A 19,006-nucleotide genomic window follows, 5' to 3' on the forward strand; every position below is an offset into this window, starting at 1 on the left:
ATATATTAAAGTCCAAAGGGAAAACCTCCAAGCAAAGTCAAGTCCGGTCCTATGTTATGACACCATTAAGAAGCTCCTTCAAGCATGCTACACCACCATGGAAACTATCTGAAGTCTGCTCAGCAAATCATCCTCCAAACTGCCCTCAAAGTCGGCCTACAATTAAGGTGACTAGTCGACCTAAATGGAGGGACAGACCTCTATTTATAGAGGTTGTCCACTCCAATACAACGCATCAACTCAGCTCTGAAATCTGTGAAGGGAAAGGCAAGAAAGAAAGAAGGAAGAGGATCTCCAAAGGCAGTGAAGAGAAAGGGTACACCACCAAAGTCTAGAAGTCTGTTCTAGGGCTGCTACAGTCACACGTGCGAGGAAAACTGAGGGTTGTCCCTGCGGCTAGGACAGCAGCAATCTATAGACACTCACCTACCTTCGTTTGGGCTAAAACTAGGCCTACAAGGCCTCCTCCTCCAGCATGGAAGAAAGACACTCAAGCGAAGGAGAGAAAGGCATATAACACCTAGTAATCCTCCCACGCGTGCGAGAAGCTAGGGCAACAGAATAGCAAAACAGTCATACACTCAAGAAGGATCTCGGTTGGTCAAAATTGAAGTATACTTGAGCAAGGGATAGAAGAGGAACATCTCATCTAGAAGACTCACTCAAGGAAGGTCTATCTCTAGACAAGAATCATAGTAAGAGAGCGAAGTGCCAGAAGGAGGAGAACGAAGTGTCGGAGAACAAAGTATCGGAAGAAGTGTCAAGGAATAAGGTGTAGAAAGAAGGAAGGACTTGACTTGTGCTTGGAGGATACTCTTGTCAGGGGTCTAGGGTTTGGCATTGATCAATAGAAGCTTCAATAAGAGAAATTCACTAAAGGGTTTTCCTCTCAAGAGAAGAGAGGTTTTGGCCTTGGCAAAGAGCCAACATCTTGTGTTCTTGTTTTTATGTTTTGGTAGCACTTTGATGAAGTACACACATATGCACTAATAAGAAGAAGAAGAAGAATAAGCTAATAAGGAAAAGTAAAATTACTCCACAAATTGTTATCAAGTAACAGGAATCACACTACACTACTTTGCCCTAGATTCTTCAACAAGAGTTGCGCAGTAGTTGGTGGGCAGTGAGGCCAGACATCAATGGCGCAGTTGGAGATGATGCAGAGACAGAGTGATGCTTCAATTGGTTGCAACACTAGAGCACATTCCTCGCTAAGAGGGAGTGTTGATTTCTGGTAGCATCGAATGTGCTCTAGCCTCAAGATTTTGCAGGGAGGCTAGGACACATGCATTCCACAATACCCAAAAATCGTTTTGGGAAATTCCACCCAGAGGAGGTTTAATTAAAATTATTAATTATTTTTAATGGATGCCTAAGTCTAAACTTAGGAAATTAAAATAATTAAAGTGTATTAATTAAACTGGGTGTGAATCTTCTAGAGAAAGACGAGGATCAAGTCAAGATGATCTGAGCCATTGATTAGAATCTAATCTGGGTTGTTGATTGATCAACGAGAAGATTATAAGAAGAGGCTTGGTGGGCATTTAGAAAAACACACTGAGTGAGATCAAGAGATCGATTTCTCAAGACAGCAGCGCCGCAGTTGCAGAAGAAGTCATTGAGGAGATTTCTTGCAGTGAGGAGCAGGGATAGTTTTCCAGTTGGAGAGTTTCCTGATCCAGGGATACATTGCAGAGGAGGCAGAGAGAGATCCAGAAGAGGCAGCGTAGAGCCACGATGAGGAAGCGTAGATCCCTTAAGGAGATTCACAAATTTGCTGAGGAGCAGATCAGATCCAGTGCCAAGAACTGTGTGAGACTAGAGGGCCAGAGAATCGAGCATCCAGCCAGCAAATCGATCAGCAAGAGGGAGTGACGCAATCCCTATCAGTTGTGACGCAGAGCAGCGTAGTGACTGCGCAGAGGCAGCTTGGGGCTAGCCATTCAGTGGCTGGATCAGTGTCGAATCGCCAATGATAGTGTGAGGTATTTCTCACTAATTTCTCTGTCAATCAAATTCTCTGTATCGGATAGCCAGTAAGGCATCCAAAGATTGTATTCAAAAACTATTGCATAATAATTAAAACCCTCAGTTGTTGCACCGGTTTTCCCACATTGGGTTTTTCCAGGGACATTGTCCAAAAACAACAGTGTCAATTGTGTGTGTGCTATTTCCTTCTTGCTCAGTACTTGTTTCCACAGTATTTTATGTTGTGAAGGCTGCAGTAGATTTTATTTCGATGTTTACTGTGTAACACTGTAAATAACTTGATTTAGAAATTAACAAGTAGGAGAAATTTAATCAGTTGCTCCAATAGGGAATCGGGTAACCGATTTTTCACAGATTGTGGAGGACACAGAACCTGTCAAGGAGGGCATAGCACAAAAATTGGGTAATTCCGAGAGGTTGGAATTAGCCCAAAGCATTTATGGGTTTTGCTGGATTGGCACCAAGGAGCTTGCTCCTAATTTTGGAGAATTTTTGGAGGGGTTTGAGGCCCTCAAACCTCAGTTCAACTACAGCAGCAGTTGTAAAATTTTCTGGGTGGAACACAAAACTTGTAGGAGCCATTTTGGGTGGAGATTTTCAGCTATTCTCACCTGGGTATTTGCATGCTTACTGTAGCAAGCCCAGGTGCATACTTTCCAACTCCATTTGTACTCAGATTCCATGATTATTAATAAAATGGCTCAGGATTATTGTTGCTTCCCTATGGAGTTCTAATATATCACTACATGTATTGTGTTCAGATTTTTCATGAGTATAGTTCTGTTGTAGCTAGTGCATGTTTTGGTATTTCACTGTAAATTTTCTAGATAGAATGTTACACTTATTTTGCGAAAACTTTTCTAGGTTTTGCAGATCTCGTGTTCCTTAGCCTCTTAAACACAAATAGAGACTAAAACACATGTCTGATACTACCATATCATCCAAAAACTAACATGCGCCAAATTGATCAATTTGTTCTCCAAAATCTTCCTTAAATTTCTAAGTTTAATCAAATAAAAAGCCTAAAAAATAGCTTATTACTAAGCAGTTAAATCTGCCTTTAAGAGAGGGTGCAACATTTACTTTCTTATTCCTTAACCAATATTTTTGTTCTAATATCAACGTACATTAGATAGTTACCAACAAAAGTGACCTCTAAATTGAAGCTGCAATTATAAGTCGAATATAGTAATATTCACTCTATACTATTTCTTAACCAAAATTTTTACTCCACCAGTAGAGTGCATTAGATAGTTACCAAAGAAAGAAACCCCTAAATTGGAAGTGCACTTATTTGTAGGAGGCAGTAAACCAAGAACTAAAGGATATCTAATTGTATACAAGGATAAGACCATGATATGCCATGGCAAGTGAATACCTCTCTGGAAATTGGAATACAATCCCAACCTTTGTAGCCAATAATGTTTCTCGTGATTGATTTGGTTCTCCATCTAGACCAATCTTTTGAATATAGATTGATCCCTCTGTTGGCTTTGCTAAGCCACCAAGAACCTAAAGACAAGAAGTAATTTTTTTCTGGATAATTTGCAACTATCGAACAAGTTATTTAGACACCTTAAATATAATATATGCATGGTCCTTTCAAAATAAATAAGAAAATACAAACTTGCCTGCAACAAAGTTGTCTTCCCACTACCACTGCGTCCATAGACCAATCCTAAGCTGAAGCTCATACAAGGAATCAGTTTAGCGGCTAATGCAGTCCAACAATCAACATAGCAAAGAGTTTTACTGTTTACGTAGACAATACCAAATTGCAAAGCCATTTACATCAATACATATTATATATAAAATTAATACATACATATTACAAGTCCATTTACCACTGTTGTGTACCTTTTTTCTGGAAGAGAAAAACTAACTTGATTTAAAAGATTATGTTGGGTGCCAGGTGCACGATAGCTTACACCTTGTACCTTCAAACAGCCAATGTCACTGTCAACAAAACTTATCAATCCCACAGATTCCTTAATATCACAGCCACAGACACATGAAACAATAACGTCAACAAACAATTGCAATGGAAAAAGAATGGGGAGAAGTTCAGAAAAAGCAACTAATTAAAGATCTGAAAAATAAGCTATATGTTTGAATTTAAAACTATCTAAGTGATTCTGCAACTTCAGGTGCAAGATTATGAGCTTACCTTAAAAATGTATGTCCTACATTCTTCATGTTTGCATTGTGTACATGATAGAGACATGACTCATAAAGTTCTACAAATAAACATGACTCAAAAGACACTAGTTAATCTTCCATCTATATTTCTATATTTAATATAGGTAAGGTGTAACTTTCAGATACAACTACCAAATCAGATCATTAGATTTCTAAAATGGCAACTTCTAGCATGGTGGTCAAAAAGGTGGGTCAAGTCTCTGTGTGTAAAACAGTGTCGAGGAGTTGTGAGCTATACTAGCAAAGTTTTGAACTCTAAAAGTGTTGTTTGATGCCTCAAAATGGCTCTGGAAAGTCTGGACCCCAAATTTCCAAACTGGGATCTGCCAGTAAAATGGGCCCCGCAAGCCAATTCCTTCAATTTTTCCACCCAGAGAGTACCAAGATAGATATAATTATCCACTCTAGATGAAATATGAGATGACATGACATGATCTAGGGCCTTCTAAGCAAAATTCTTTGAAGTTCCATCTAATTCCAAAGGAACATTAGCCATGTGTTCCCTGATATTTGTTAATTTTACGTATGTTCTATGCTTAGAGCAATTTATTTCAATTTTCACAGTTAGCTCAATATCTTTTCTAGATTAGCAATCACATCAGCATTAAAGTAAACTGCAGATAGAACATAAACATAAATCGCAGAAAACAAGCCAAGACAAGAGGACACAAGATGTGGCGCTAGCCAGGGACAAACCCCAATGTGGGGAAACCCTTGATCAATTCTTCTTATATGTTCTTCAATAGTTCAGCAGAGAGAGAGAGATAATACATTTACAACGGAAGTCAACACTTTGACTTATCTAGATAAGAGCATAGATCATCTCTAAGAAGATGATACATGAGATCAATTGAAAACATGCGGCTTCAACTGATTCTCCAAGGTGTCTCCTTCACCTATCGTTGTGCTGCATTTCGTCATCATGCTGCACCTCACCATGCTGCACCATGTTGCACCCATCATCATGCTTCATTAATCATGATTTTACCCATCACTGTACTGTATTATGTGCCATTGTTGCACCATGTTGCCATACTGACCTATGTGCTGGCTGCATCTTGCTTGCTTGTTGTCCCTAGCTTACTTGTTGTCCTTTGCATGCTTGTCGTTGTATGCTAGTTGTCCCTTGCATGTTCGCTGTAACATTGCATGCTTGGTGTATTTTCTGCTAAGTACCATACAACTGTCCCAATGTTAGTTAGTTGTCCCTTGCATGCTGCTCTCCTTCGAAGACAGATGCTCAGGCTGTTCCGGCAGTTTCGGCAATTCCAGCTATTCCCGACAATTCCGGCAATTCCCAACAGTTCCGACAGTTCCGACAGTTCCAGCTTTTCCCAGCAATTCCGGCAATTCCGGTTTTTGCCTTCTGCGTCAGCTTTCCGGGCAGTTCCGACTGTTCTCGGCAGTTCTGGTTATTCCCGACAGTTCCAACAATTCCAGCAAATCCGACTATTCCCGGCAGTTCCCACAGTTCCGGCTTTTCCGACAGTTTCAGCAGCTCCGGCTTCTGCCCTCTGCGTCAGCTTTCCCGACAGTTCCCGGCAGTTCCTGCAGTTCCAACAATTCCGGTAGTTCCTAGCAGTTCCAGCAATTCCGGCAATTCCCGACAGTTCCGGCTTTTCCCGGCAGTTCTGGATGTTCCAGCAATTCCAGCAGTTCCAGTAGTTCCGGCAATTCCGGCAGTTCTGGCTTCTACCCTCTAGATTAGGGCAGCGTTATCTCTTAGGATCTCTCCTCCTACTAAAACCCAAAGACAAGTAGAGAGGAAGAGATCCCAAGTGTGTTGAAATGACTTGAAGGCCACCTCTATTTATACTAAAATGTTGGGCCCAAGTGGGATTTATTTGGTTGCTGGCCAACCTTGACAAATTGTCCCATAACACAAATAAATTCATATCTCCATGAATATTTATTGGAATCGGATGATCTTTAGATCAATCCTACACCTTTCGATGAGGGATCCAAGAAAAATATCAGCTTCCATTAATAAGATGACCCACATGGAGTTTGGCCCTAGTTGCCAATTTTAACAATATTCTACACAATTGCAAACTTTTAATGTATCCTCAAAACATAAGAAATTCCATTTTCCAAGATTTCTGCAAAATTTTGTTCTTCAATCATATATTGCCTTGAAGAGTGTAATGTCTACGAGTTGTATACGCAACGGAAATATTAAAATACTCCGTAGACAAATACATCCATCGTAGAATAGTAAGTGTAAATTGTATATTATATAAAGAATTGATGCAAGATGATACAAAATGAGAATGAGGGTCCTGTATATATAGCTATATATATAGCCAGGTAAGTACCCTTTCAATAACAATTATTTCCTTAGGGACATACCTTTTCATTAATTGCTAACTAATTAATCAATAATTTTATTTGTTGTCTTTTACATTATTTGTGTTTATTTTTATATAAATTTAGTTTTTTACATTGCCTTCCCCTTCAAAAAGCTTTGTCCACAAAGCTTACTAATGATAGATCGGATCTTTTCTGTCATTCGGAATATTTTCTCATTTCTAAACTTTCATCTTTGTTGATACAAAACGATATGATGTTCTGAGCAATAGACAGAATTGTCGTACTAAAAACGGATTAGACCATCCTAGATTAATCTTCTGGGAAATCTTCTGACCCTTGGAGAAGTGTGGTGAATAGTTATCGTATGACTGGATTGATCTTATTTCAGTGTTCTTCAGAACATAAGTTTCTTTATGTTCTGCGTGATATAGATTTGTAGATTTATTAAGGCGTCTACTCTTGTGATTCAGATGTAGATAAGGAATTTTTCTTGTTTGAACTTCCTTAAACGTTTTTATGGTAGTTTCCTGATTTCCATTAGGCATTGTTGTTGTTGACTTAACTACTAAATCCTTATTTGGGGTGTCCTCTGTTTGAACGACAACCTCTGAGTACATTTTTACTTCAATAGGGTTTGCATTTGCCTGAACTGCAAGATTAGTGGTATTGATGTTTGTTTCTTCAGTTTGGACTACTACATCTGGAGATTTTGATGCTTCCTTTGCGACAAGTTCTTTGAACCTATTCATCAATGATTTATTTTCGTCCTTAAGTTTAAGCATTCCTCATTCTCTGAGTCAACTTTATTTTGGCCTTCATGCTTCTCATCTTTTAAACACTTGATTTGTTCTACTAATGTTTGGTTAAGGCTCTTTAAACGTAAATTTTCTTCTTCTTGTTCTAATAAACGCTCCTTGAGTTCCTTCTTTGATGCTTTAGCTTTCTTGACTTGTTCGAGTAGTTTTTCTTGGTGATCTCTGAGGCGCGAAATTTCTTTGTCTTTGCTGCAGATGACTTCTTCAAGCTCTTTTTGCTTCTTTGATATAGTTTTTTCGTTATCTTGAAACATCAAGTTTGAGATATCCTTAAGGTCTTCTAATGAAGATTTTATTGATTTTGATTTACTTGTTATGTCTCAAAACGTGACCATCTTCCCTTTATAAGGAAACATCAAAACTTGTTTCTCTATGTTTAACATGAATGTACCCAAATCCTTAAACCAGGGTTGACCGAGTATGATGTTTGTCTTTTTATCCGTCCTTACAACATGAAATCGAGATATGTACTCATAATGACCTATTGTCACTTGTAGATCACTAATTTTATACTCTTTTTGGTCAAAAATATTTTTCTTTACACCAATGCTTAGATCTGGAATTAATAGTTGATTTGCCAAGTTGATGTTGATATAATTTTTATCGTTGCTTGGGCTGATAGTGACATTAACTTCTCTTCCTTGGATACTTCCTTTTAATGTAATTACTTCGTGATCTGTAACTGAAAGACCATTATAGGAAAACCTTTCTTCCTTCGTCATTTTAGAATTGAGCTCCATCATTTTTTTTCAATGATTGATCCCATTTGTTTTGTCGAGATGACTTAAGGTATTATGTAATCTAAATATATAAAATTTCTTTTAATTTGATGGATTGTGAACACTTAGCTATCAATTGGAATATTCTCCAAATTCACCTTTTTATGTTTTATAAGAATATATATCTTCCCTTTAATCCACTAAGGAATAAAATTTAATACTACCCTTTTCTTATATTCACTTATATATATTTGAATGTTTCTCTTTATACTTCTATAAAGAAATATGCTTTCACGTAACCTTCTTAATTTTTAATATTTTCTTTTTTAACTTTAAGGAGTGAAGGGAACTCTACTTGAATGGTTCATGAGGCACAATACTTGCTAAGGTTTTGCAAATGGGGTAACAAGTTAAGTGGGATTGATTGTGGGGAAAACTCCACAGTTAAGCGCGCTTGAGCCAGAGGCGATCTGGAATGGGTGACCTCCCGGGAAGTCCTGGTTACCGGGGACAAGCCCCAGAAGTGATGATTGACGCTATGTGATTTATTTCACTAGTTTCAATCTCATTTCTTCACCCCTCTAAGCATCACCCGATGTAATGAGTGTTAAGTGGACTATTCAAAAAAATCATGAGAAATTAGTTAGTACAACTACCTCTCATGGACATGGTCATAGATGAATGACTTACTTAACACAGTTGAATCCCAAAATGATATCTAATATAATGCACTGCGAAAACCCCCAATACTTAATTCTCTTTTCTTCTTTTTTTACTTGAACTTTTCTTTAAAATACCCCTTTATAATAATAAACTTCTCTTTATATATCTTTTATTTCTAATCCTTTCTTTTTCTTTTTGAAAAGTTACAACCCTAGTGAAACGTGGCTATTCATCTCTTTGGGGTATAATATAAAATACATGTCCACTTATGTTCCTTTGACTCTGTTAATTTTCTCCACATAAAAGTAAAACCTACCATTCACATATAGAGTTTTTGTATTCCTTTTGTTTTTCTTTTACCTTGAAAATACCATGGGTTGCTAAAACCACGGCTTGTAAACCACTTAATGAAAAATCAAGATAATATTATATACTCTTCCTTCTCTTAAGTATAGTTTTAAAGATATTTGGAAAGATTCCCTCTTAACTTTATCATGCACTTTTTATCAATAATGTAGAACCTTTTTATATATATGAATGTTCTCCTTCAAATTTTACACCAGACTATATATATCTTTTTTTTAATAGTATATTTTTATATGATTTTTTTCTTTAATTTTTTCTTTGATTATCTTCTTTTTTTCTTTATTTTTTTTGTTTAATGGCCAAAGGCCTCTGACGAATTAGCGATGGAGAAACTCCCAAAAGTGTAGCGAAACGCTTCAATCTCGACGACAACAATGTTGACGAAACCTGGATGGCCAAGGGCCTGGATCGGAGAGCGTGACTCTGTGCAGCGGTGGAGTGGCCAGAGGATCGAACTGCTCTGATACCAATGTAATGACCACTAGTCGTATACGCAGTGGAAATATTAAAATACTTCGTAGACAAATACATCCATCGTAGGATAGTAAGTGTAAATTGTATATTATATAAAGAATTGATGTAGGATGATACAAATGAGAATGAGGGTCCTATATATATAGCCAGGGAAGTACCCTTTCACTAACGGTTATGTTCTTAGGGGCATACCTTTTCATTAATTGCTAACTAATTAATCATTAATCTTATTTGTTGTCTTTTACATTATTTGTATTTATTTTTATATAAATTTAGTTTGTTACAAAGAGCTTAAATAGTTTAAGGAATCATTGCACTCGTACATGCATTTGGCAAAAGTTGGTAAATTTAACCAGTGTTGCAAAGTTCAAACATCATGTTGGAAAATATATTGGCAAGGGTCTGGAAAAAAAAATATTGGCCACATTTAGAAAATATCATAAAATATCGGCAAAATTTAAAAAAATTTAAAAAATATTTTAAAATTACAAAAAAAATAAAAAACACAAAAATATCACTAGCAGAAAATACTTTCAATTGTCTCACAAGAAAATCATGATATTCTTGTAATGAACAAAGTTCGTATACTCAGAGGAATGCTCTAATACCAATGTAATGAACAAAGTTCGTAAACGCTTTGCAATAATCTTCAAAACACTTGGTACATGAAGACATCCATTGAGGATAATGATATATATTGAATATTATATAAAAGAATTCAAATGAGATGTTTGTTGCAAATGAGGGTCAGGGCCCTGCTTATATACCTAGGTAGGTACCTCTTCACAAACGGTCATGTCTTTAGAGACATGTCTCTTCAATACTAACTACTAATTAATTAATCATTAATTATGATTATTACCGTTTACATTAGTAACTTAGTTTTATTATTTTTATATATATTTTATTCATAACATTGCTTTCCTCTTCAAAAATATTTGTCCTCAAAGCTTATCGCTGACAAGGCGTATCATTTGTTCTTTGTCTTTGTAATCTATTCGCATCTTTTTTAATTCTTCGATCTGTCATCTTTGTTGATACATGATGATAGGATCCTCTGAATAATAAACAAAATTGTCGTACTGAGAAGGGATCTGACCATCCTAAATCAATCTTCTGTGGAATCTTTTGATTATGAGAAATTTGTAATGAATTGTTATCACCAGATTGAATTGTGCACACTTCAGTTTTCTTCGGAACATAAGTTTGTTGTTTATGTTTTGAGTGATACAGATACATAGATTGATTAAGTTGTCTACTCTTGTGATTCAAATGTTGATAAGGAGTTCTAATAATTTGATTTTTCCTTATCTTGTTTGCGTCATTTTCTTGATTTACTTGAAGTATATGATTTACTTAAAGCATATGATTTCCTTTAACTATGGAATTTGCGCGGTTAATTTTTGGATCTTCACTTGAAATTTTCGTTGCTTGAACTGCAACTTTTGAGTACGTCTTCACTTCACCTGGTTTATTCTTTTCTTGAGTTGTGATATTGACTAGATCAGTGTTCATTCCTTTATCTTCAACTTGAACCATTATCACTGGAGACTTCGATACTTCTTCTTGAATACGTTGTTTTAACTTGCCTTTTAGCGACTTCTTGTCTTTCTTAAGTTTCTTAATTTGCGTTAGTAAATTTTCAATATGGTCTTTAAGCCGAGAAAATTCTTCATTTCTATCAGCAGTGATTTTGTCAATTTCTCTTTGCATATTTTGTGATACTTTTCTACCTTCTTGAAAAATGACTTTTGAAATATCTTGTATATCTTCTGGGGTTATTAAACTTGGCTTCAATGTAACATCTTGTAATGTTTTTTTTTTTTTCTTTTTGAATGAAAAAGTCAAAAACTTATTTTTCCGTGTTTAGGATGAAAACCCTAGAGTTTCCATCTAAGGTAACCCCAAAATAATGTCGCCTTGATCGTTCCGTAGAGTTTGAACTGAGAATTGTGATGTAAATGTGTAATCCCCAATGTTTAACGCTAAATTGGTTATGTCATATTTTGAAAATTCGTGTTACTATTTTGTTGATTGGGATGGAAGATGTAACGAACAAAGTTCGTATACTCAGAGGACTACTCTGATACCAAATGGAGAAAATAAGCTCAACAATTGACAGAAATATATATATATATATATATATATATATATATAGCTTGAATGATTGGCTGGGTAATTCAACTTGGATGACAGATTGGTGCTATAGATTTTCTGCAATAAATAATTTTGTACAGCTATGGGAAGACAATTGACTGGAGAATGCAAAGACATATGAATTACGCTTCAATATGTGAGGCAGCAATCGTAGCGTTAGCGAGCGACTATGCAAAGGAACGCTGGAAGTCAACGAGGCTATGGTTTGCGGCTGCGTAGAGAGCAACCGGCAGGGCAAAAGATGCTGACAAAGCAACAAAAAGAGTAGGGTTTCGGGTGCCAATGGTTTGGTGGATGCAGGCACGGTGACGTCGGTTACACTCTGCCTTGGTAGTGGTTGAGGGTTAGAAGGGCCGCATGTAAAAATTTTCTTCTGTTTTTTTTGTCACTTTTTTTTTAATTGTTTTTTTAATATATATATATGATTTTTTTTAATCTTTCTTTATATATGCCCCTTTTTTATTTTTTTCCTATATTTCTTTTTTTTTAATTCTTATATATAATTACCTTTTTTTTTAATATTTTCACACTTTCGTTTTTCTATTCTCTCTCTTTTTTCTTTTTTTTAATAGCCAAAGGCCTAAATGACGAAACCAACAGAATGGCGAAGGCTCCAACTATGTAGCAAAATGCTTTGATCACAACAACAACAAAGTTGATGGAGAGTTGATGGCCAAAGGCCGGGATCGGAGAACGTGGCTCTGTGCAACGAGTGAACAGTCAGAGGATTGAACTCTAATACCAATGTAACGAACAAAGTTCGTATACTCAGAGGAATGCTCTAATACCAATGTAACGAACAATGTTCATTAATGCTCTGCAATAATCTTCAGAACACTTGGTACACTAAGGCATCCACTAAGGATAATGATATATATTAAATACTAGATAAAAGAATTGATATGAAATGTTTGTTACAAATAAGGGTGAGGGTCTGCTTATATACCTAGGTACCTCTTCACAAATAGTCATGTTTTTAGAGACATACCTCTTCAATACTAATTACTAGTTAATTAATCATTAATTATAATTATTATTGTTTACATTAGTTTTATTATTTTTATATATATATTATTCTTAACAATTTTCAGGTGATATTATCATTGCCATGCAAAAATCAGAAAATCACGATACTATCATGATTTTGTAACATTGAGTTTAAAAGAACTGTAAAATTTGATTAAATACTGCAAGGTGATAGAACTCTATAAATGACAGCTGACAGCACCCAGGCAGAGCAATGGGAATCACCTAGGGAAGGCAACAAGATAATTTTTAATGGCAAAAGATAATCCAGGCAAGACAGACTAGGGAGGAGTCTTGAAAGACAACAATGATCATATATAATAGAGCCTTAAATGGTCGTATCACAGCCATCTATCTGGAGACTTTAGACACAGACTCAAATAATCAAGCAGAGATACAGAGGGAATAAAACTGTATCTCATGATGGGACTGAAGAAGGGTACTCCAAAGTCATTATCAATCTGATATAAGGATTATCATCACCCTCCTACTGGAAGCTGGAGTTTTAGAGCAATTAGATAACAGAGATTACCTTAGGAACAACAGGCATTAATAATCAACATATTAGAAGAACAGCAAATAAGGATGGCAGAAACTCACACAACAAAGGAAGAGGCAGATTGGAAAGAAGAACCGAGTCAAATCATAATAAACAACATAAACTCCTGATGGAAAGTTCAGTGGCCCCTTGGAGAAAAAAATCATTGCAAAGACATTAACTTTTGTCACTGCAGTCAGGGGGCTTAGACTTGGCAGTGAATTCAGCAGCAAAGAGCCACCAACTCACTACCCACATAAAATAATTGCAACTCATAGACTTGTCTCGACCACAATGGAATTTATTCTCCTCCTGTTTGCAGGTGATTTTTGGGCCTGCTCCTGTCAGGCAGATCGGTGCTTTATCTTTCCAACAATCTCAGACCACTTGTTCGAATGTCAGGCCTAAAATACACCCTGCAATACACTGAAAGAATTACATTAGAGAAGAGTCGATAAACATAAAGAATCAGAACTTTAGGATTTCCAAAGTCACCCACTTAAGGAAGAGGCAGATTGGAAGGAGGAATTGTATCAAATCATAGGAAACAACACAAAATGATAAAATCTTATAACAGAAAGTCTAATGTGTTGATTTTGAGTAGCATCGGATGTGCTCTAGCTCCAAAATTTTGTGGAGGGGTTAAAACACATGAGATCTCCAAGACCCAGAAATCGTTTGGAGAAATTCCACTGGGATGAGGAGTTCTTAAAATAATTAATATTTTTAATGGGGTTCCTAAGTCTAAACTTAGGAAAATAAAAATATTAATGGGTGTTGATAAGAATATGGGTGAGAAACTTCTAAGTGACGAAGATCAAGTCTGTTTTAATCTTAGCCGTTGATTAGGGACTTAATCTGGGCCGTTGCTTCATCAATAGGAAAAGTATAAAAAGAGGCTTGAGGGTCAGTTGAGGATACACCATATTGATCAGTCAGTTCGATTTTTTTGGGGTGTGATTTGTTGAGAAAATCAAACAAGTGATCTGAGTTGCAGCACAGGGGCAGGGATAGTTGGGGTTGGAGGACCTTCTCCAGGACCCCAAATACACAGCAGAGAGAGGCAGAGATAAACCAGAGGAGGCAACGGAGACCAAGGGAGGCTGGCGTTGGGCTGGGAGCGCCCACGCATTGCTTGACACAGTGCCAGTGCAGGGGAAGAGCTGCCCTCCTGCAGAAGTCTAAATTCAGTCGGCGAGCAACAGGATCAGCGAAGAAGGCTAACGTCAAAGCTCCAGGAGGCAGAGAAGGCAGTGCAGAGCTGATGCAGAGTCTCAGAGTGCTCCACACAGGCCCACGCAGCTATTGCGAAGGGGCAGCGTAGTTGTAGTCCGGGATAGTCAGTCCAATTACCAGATCGGAGGGATTTTGCCGAGTGAAGTGAGGTAATCTCACTTAGGTTTCTGCCAATATATTTTATCTCTGTAGCTGGATAACCGAGAGGGCATCCAGAGTTGTATTCAGAACCACTACTTGATAATAGAAAACCCTCAGAGTTGCTGCACCAGTTTTCACGCATTGGGTTTTTCCGGGGACATTTGTCCAAAAATAATGGTGTCCTTGTGTGTTTGTCTCATATCTATTTCAGTTTATGATTTGTATGTTAGTGTAGTCTGCAATAGTGTTTTCATCAGTGTTTAAATAATTAAATAACTTGTTGAATGTAAAAAACAAGTAGGAGATGATAAACCAGTGATTGCAATAGGATTTCTGATGTGTAGATTCAGAAATTTTCACACGGTATCAGAGGATTGCAGATCATAGGACACTAAAGACATCAGTCGGGAGATCCAGTGAATTTGCTGCAGAGAAGCAGTTGTCCCAAGTGACAGCATTGTTTCAAAGGCAGAGAAGCAGTTGTCTCGGGTGACAGTGTTGTTTCAAAGGTAGAGGAGCAACTAAAGGAGTGACGCAGAGGCTCACGCAGTGCCTGCGTCAACATTTCGAGCCTGTAGAGGGTGACGTAGTACCCGAGAGGAGCTCACGCAGTGACTGCGTCAGCTCTCTGGGCCAGCGCAGAGCCTGAGAGGCTCAAATCAGTCAGTTGCCAGGGCTGGAGGAGCAGAGCAGATTCAATCAGTGGAGCTGGTGGGACATTGTTGCTGTTGGTGCAGAACAGTATCTACAGAGACAAAGCCGAGGTAGAGGGGGTCACTGCCTTGACAGATTTCTTGCTAAAGAAATCTAGATCTGGGGTGCAGCAACAAAGGAGGATTGGAGAAGAGTGATTCGACATTTGGCAGGAGGATTTCTGTGAAGGAAATCAGGACTTAGAGGGAATGTAGAGGAGCTTGTTCCTTAGAAGATTTCTAGTGCCGAAGAAATCCAGATCCGAGTCTTGCAGGATTAACAACAGGAGAGGGAGAAGAGAAGCAGTCCTATATTTGTTGAGCAGAGATGGCAGTCAATGGACTGAGGGATCAGGATAGATTGGATGGAGCATCTAATTTTGTCATCTGGAAGACCAGGATCCTAGTAGTCCTAGACAAGAATCGCATCAAGGACTATGCCTTGAAGGTAGTTGTTGTTCCAGTCGAGGCTAATCCTCTGAAGAAGTACGAGGCAGCCCAGGGGAAGGCTAAATGCATGATCCTAGACGGGGTCAAGATCATGTGGTCCCACACATTGCTGAGAAGGAAACAACAAGGGAGATGTAGAAGACGCTGACCACCTTGTATCAAGGGACTTCCGTTCAACGGAAGATGCTATTGGAGAATCAACTGAGACAGTACTAGATGCAGAAGGGAGAAGAGATCGATCCCTTCCTTCTCAGGTTGCAAGGGATTCGAGACCAGTTGACTTCTGTGGGGTCTACACCAGATCCTGAGTTCATGGTCAGGACTGCCTTGAATGCAATCACCAAAGACTGGGAGACATTTGTCCAAAGTATCTTGGGCAGAGCTTCTCTCCCCAGTTGGGAGGAAATGTGGGCAGCTCTTCAACAGGGAGAGATAAGGAGGTTGACCAAGGCTGGAAGTAGCGACAAAGGACCCTGGGTCAAGAAGGAGGAGGAGGAGGATGCAGCTCTCACATCATCGGGATAGCATGGGTAGTAGAAAAGGAAGAAAAAGGATATATCCAAGGTGTGATGCACTAGGGCATTTCGCCACTCAATGCCCCTGGAAGAAGGGCAAAGAAGAGACTTTTGAATCGAAGGTTGCTCCAACGAAAGCCGACAAGGAGGATGATGACGAGGATTGTGCCATGAGTGCTCATGCACCTCTGGAAAAGAGGTGGGGTGACATCGAGTTGTAGTCGGGAGGACTACACGAGGGCAGGATCCTTGAGGTGCCCAAACTCTTGGATCACATACGGCTACGGGAGCCCTTAACAACAGTAGCAAAATGATGAGTGTCGGTTGGTGCGAGGTGTGATGGAGCAATAATGGCAGAGCTAGAGTGCCAAAGTCTGAAGCAGCGCAGTGGATGTTGTAGCAGTGCGAGAGGCACAGAGCAGATTGCAGCAGCGCAGTAGCAACAGAGGGTCAGCACAGATTAGCAACAAAGGTAGCTTCAGCATCACGAGGCATCCATACTGACCAGCATGTCAGTTTTTGGGTGAAGTTTCAGTTACTTACTTCTCAGTAACTGAGTTGCAGTGTAGCAGTTAGCAGTGGCAGTGTTATGGGCAACATGATGCAGCATTTTGAGAGGGAGTTGTAGTACAAATGTAGCAGTGACAGTGGCAGAGTCATGGGCAGCAGTACAGGATGCAGCAGTGCAGTGGATGAAGGGCAGCAAGCCAAGCATCAGCAACACAGAGGACCGATGCAGTGGATCAGTGTAATACTTCTATTGAGAAGTATTGCTAGAGCACATTCCTCGCTAAGAGGGAGTGTTGATTTTGGGTAGCATCGGATGTGCTCTAGCTCCGAAATTTTGTGGAGGGGCTAGAACACATGAGATCTCCAAGACCTAAAAATCGTTTGGAGAAATTCCACCCAGATGAGGAGTTATTAAAATAATTAATATTTTTAATGGGGTTCTTAAGTCTAATCTTAGGAAAATAAAAATATTAATGGGTATTAATAAGAATGTGAGTGAGAAAATTCTAAGTGACAAGGATCAAGTATGTTTTAATCTTAGCCGTTGATTAGGGACGTAATCTCGGTCGTTGATTCATCAATAGGAAAAGTATAAGAGGAGGCTTGAGGGTCGGTTGCAGATAAACGATATTGATCAATCAGTTCGATTTTTCTGGGGCATGGTTTGCTGAGAAAATCGATCAAGTGATATGAGTTGCAACAGAGGGTCAGGGATAGTTTGGCTTGGACGATCTTTTCTGGGGCCCCGAATACACAGCAGAGAGAGGTAGAGATAAACCAAAGGAGGCAGTGCAGACCAAGGAAGGCTAATGCTGGGCCAGGAGGGCCCACGCAGTCGCAACACAGGGGAAGAGCTGCCCTCCTGCAGAAGTCTGAATTCAGCCGAGGAGCAGCAAGATCAGCCGAGAAGGCTGACGTCAGAGCTCCAGGAGGCAGAGGAGGCAGCACAGAGTTGACGCAGTCTTAGAGTGCTCCACGCAGGCCCACGCAGCTACTGCGAAGGGGCAGCGCAGTTGTAGCCGAGGATAGTCAGTCCAATTGTTGGATCAGAGGGATTTTGCCGGGTGAAGCGAGGTAATCTCACTTAGGATTCTGCGAGTATATTTTATCTCTGTAACTGGATAGCCGAAAGGGCATCCAGAGTTGTATTTAGAACAACTGCTTAATAATAGAAAACCCTCAGAGCTGCTGCACCGGTTTTCCTGCATTGGGTTTTTCCGGGGACATTTGTCCAAAAATAACGGTGTCCCTTGTGTGTTTATCTCATATCTATTTCAGTTTATGATCTATATGTCAGTGTACTCTGCATTAGTGTTTTCATCAGTGGTTAAATAATTAAATAACTTGTTGTATGTAAAAAACAAGTAGGAGATGATAAACCAGTGATTGCAGTAGGAATTCTGATGTGTAGATTCATAATTTTTCACACAATGGCCCCTTGGAGAGGAAAAAAAATGGACGGCAAAGACTAGATTTCGTCACTACAGTTAGGGGCCTTAGATTTAGAAAGTTAATGCAGCAACTAAGAGCCAACTCGCGACCCACCTGCATTAATTGCAACAGGTGGACTCACACAATCATCTAGACAACAATGGAATTCATTTTCCTCCCGTCTAAAGATAATTTCTGGGCATGTTTCTGTCAGTCATATCACTATTCTGTCTCTCCAACAATGTTGGACCAGAACCTAGAACCATGAAAGCAAGGAAAACCTAGGAAGAAACCACTTGATGGGCCATTAGAAATCAAACTCTCCTACTATACACTGCAAGAATTACACTATTAAAGAATAGATGGTGCCACCCAAGATGCTTCTATGACAGAGCAACAATGATACAGCGATACAGTGATACAGTAAGGTTGGGAGAGCAAAGTATAAGAGAGGGAGACATCTAGTTGGATCAACCCCAAAACCTCCAAAGTTCAGAGGAAAATCCAATGTTCCACAGAAATTGAGGGAAACATGGATATGGAGACATATGTGGATGTGTGGAGAAACATTCTAAATTTCACAAGGCATTGCAAGGGATGTGGGATTTCCAACATAGGGGTCACCAATATAGGTGATCCTGTCCCACATATTTATTATATTAGAAAAACAACAAATTCTAAATAGAAAAGTAATAGAAAAAATTTTATGCAATGTTATTTTGACATTTGTACAATTAAATAGCAACATTATAATCCAGTTGCCAATTACACATTT

The 19,006-nt window shown here is 38.7% G+C and overlaps 1 protein-coding gene across 3 annotated transcripts in view; it reads right to left on the reverse strand.

Annotated features, from left to right (window-relative positions):
* ABCI11 (non-intrinsic ABC protein 14) overlaps positions 1 to 19,006 on the reverse strand; it is a 148,270-nt gene that overhangs the window by 113,781 nt on the left and 15,483 nt on the right. For all 3 annotated transcript variants that reach the window (XM_089412228.1, XM_089412229.1, XM_089412227.1), the window contains exons 5-7: positions 3,847 to 3,926; positions 3,621 to 3,672; positions 3,368 to 3,501 (exon numbers count right to left, since the gene is read on the reverse strand). In XM_089412228.1, coding sequence (XP_089268354.1) covers positions 3,368 to 3,501; positions 3,621 to 3,672; positions 3,847 to 3,926 — 266 coding nt within the window. The remainder of the gene's footprint in view (positions 1 to 3,367; positions 3,502 to 3,620; positions 3,673 to 3,846; positions 3,927 to 19,006) is intronic.

This window comes from Pinus tabuliformis, chromosome 3_1, assembly GCF_031772625.1.
Source record: "Pinus tabuliformis cultivar Carrire ecotype Pingquan chromosome 3_1, CPIR1, whole genome shotgun sequence".
NCBI lineage: Eukaryota > Viridiplantae > Streptophyta > Pinopsida > Pinales > Pinaceae > Pinus > Pinus tabuliformis.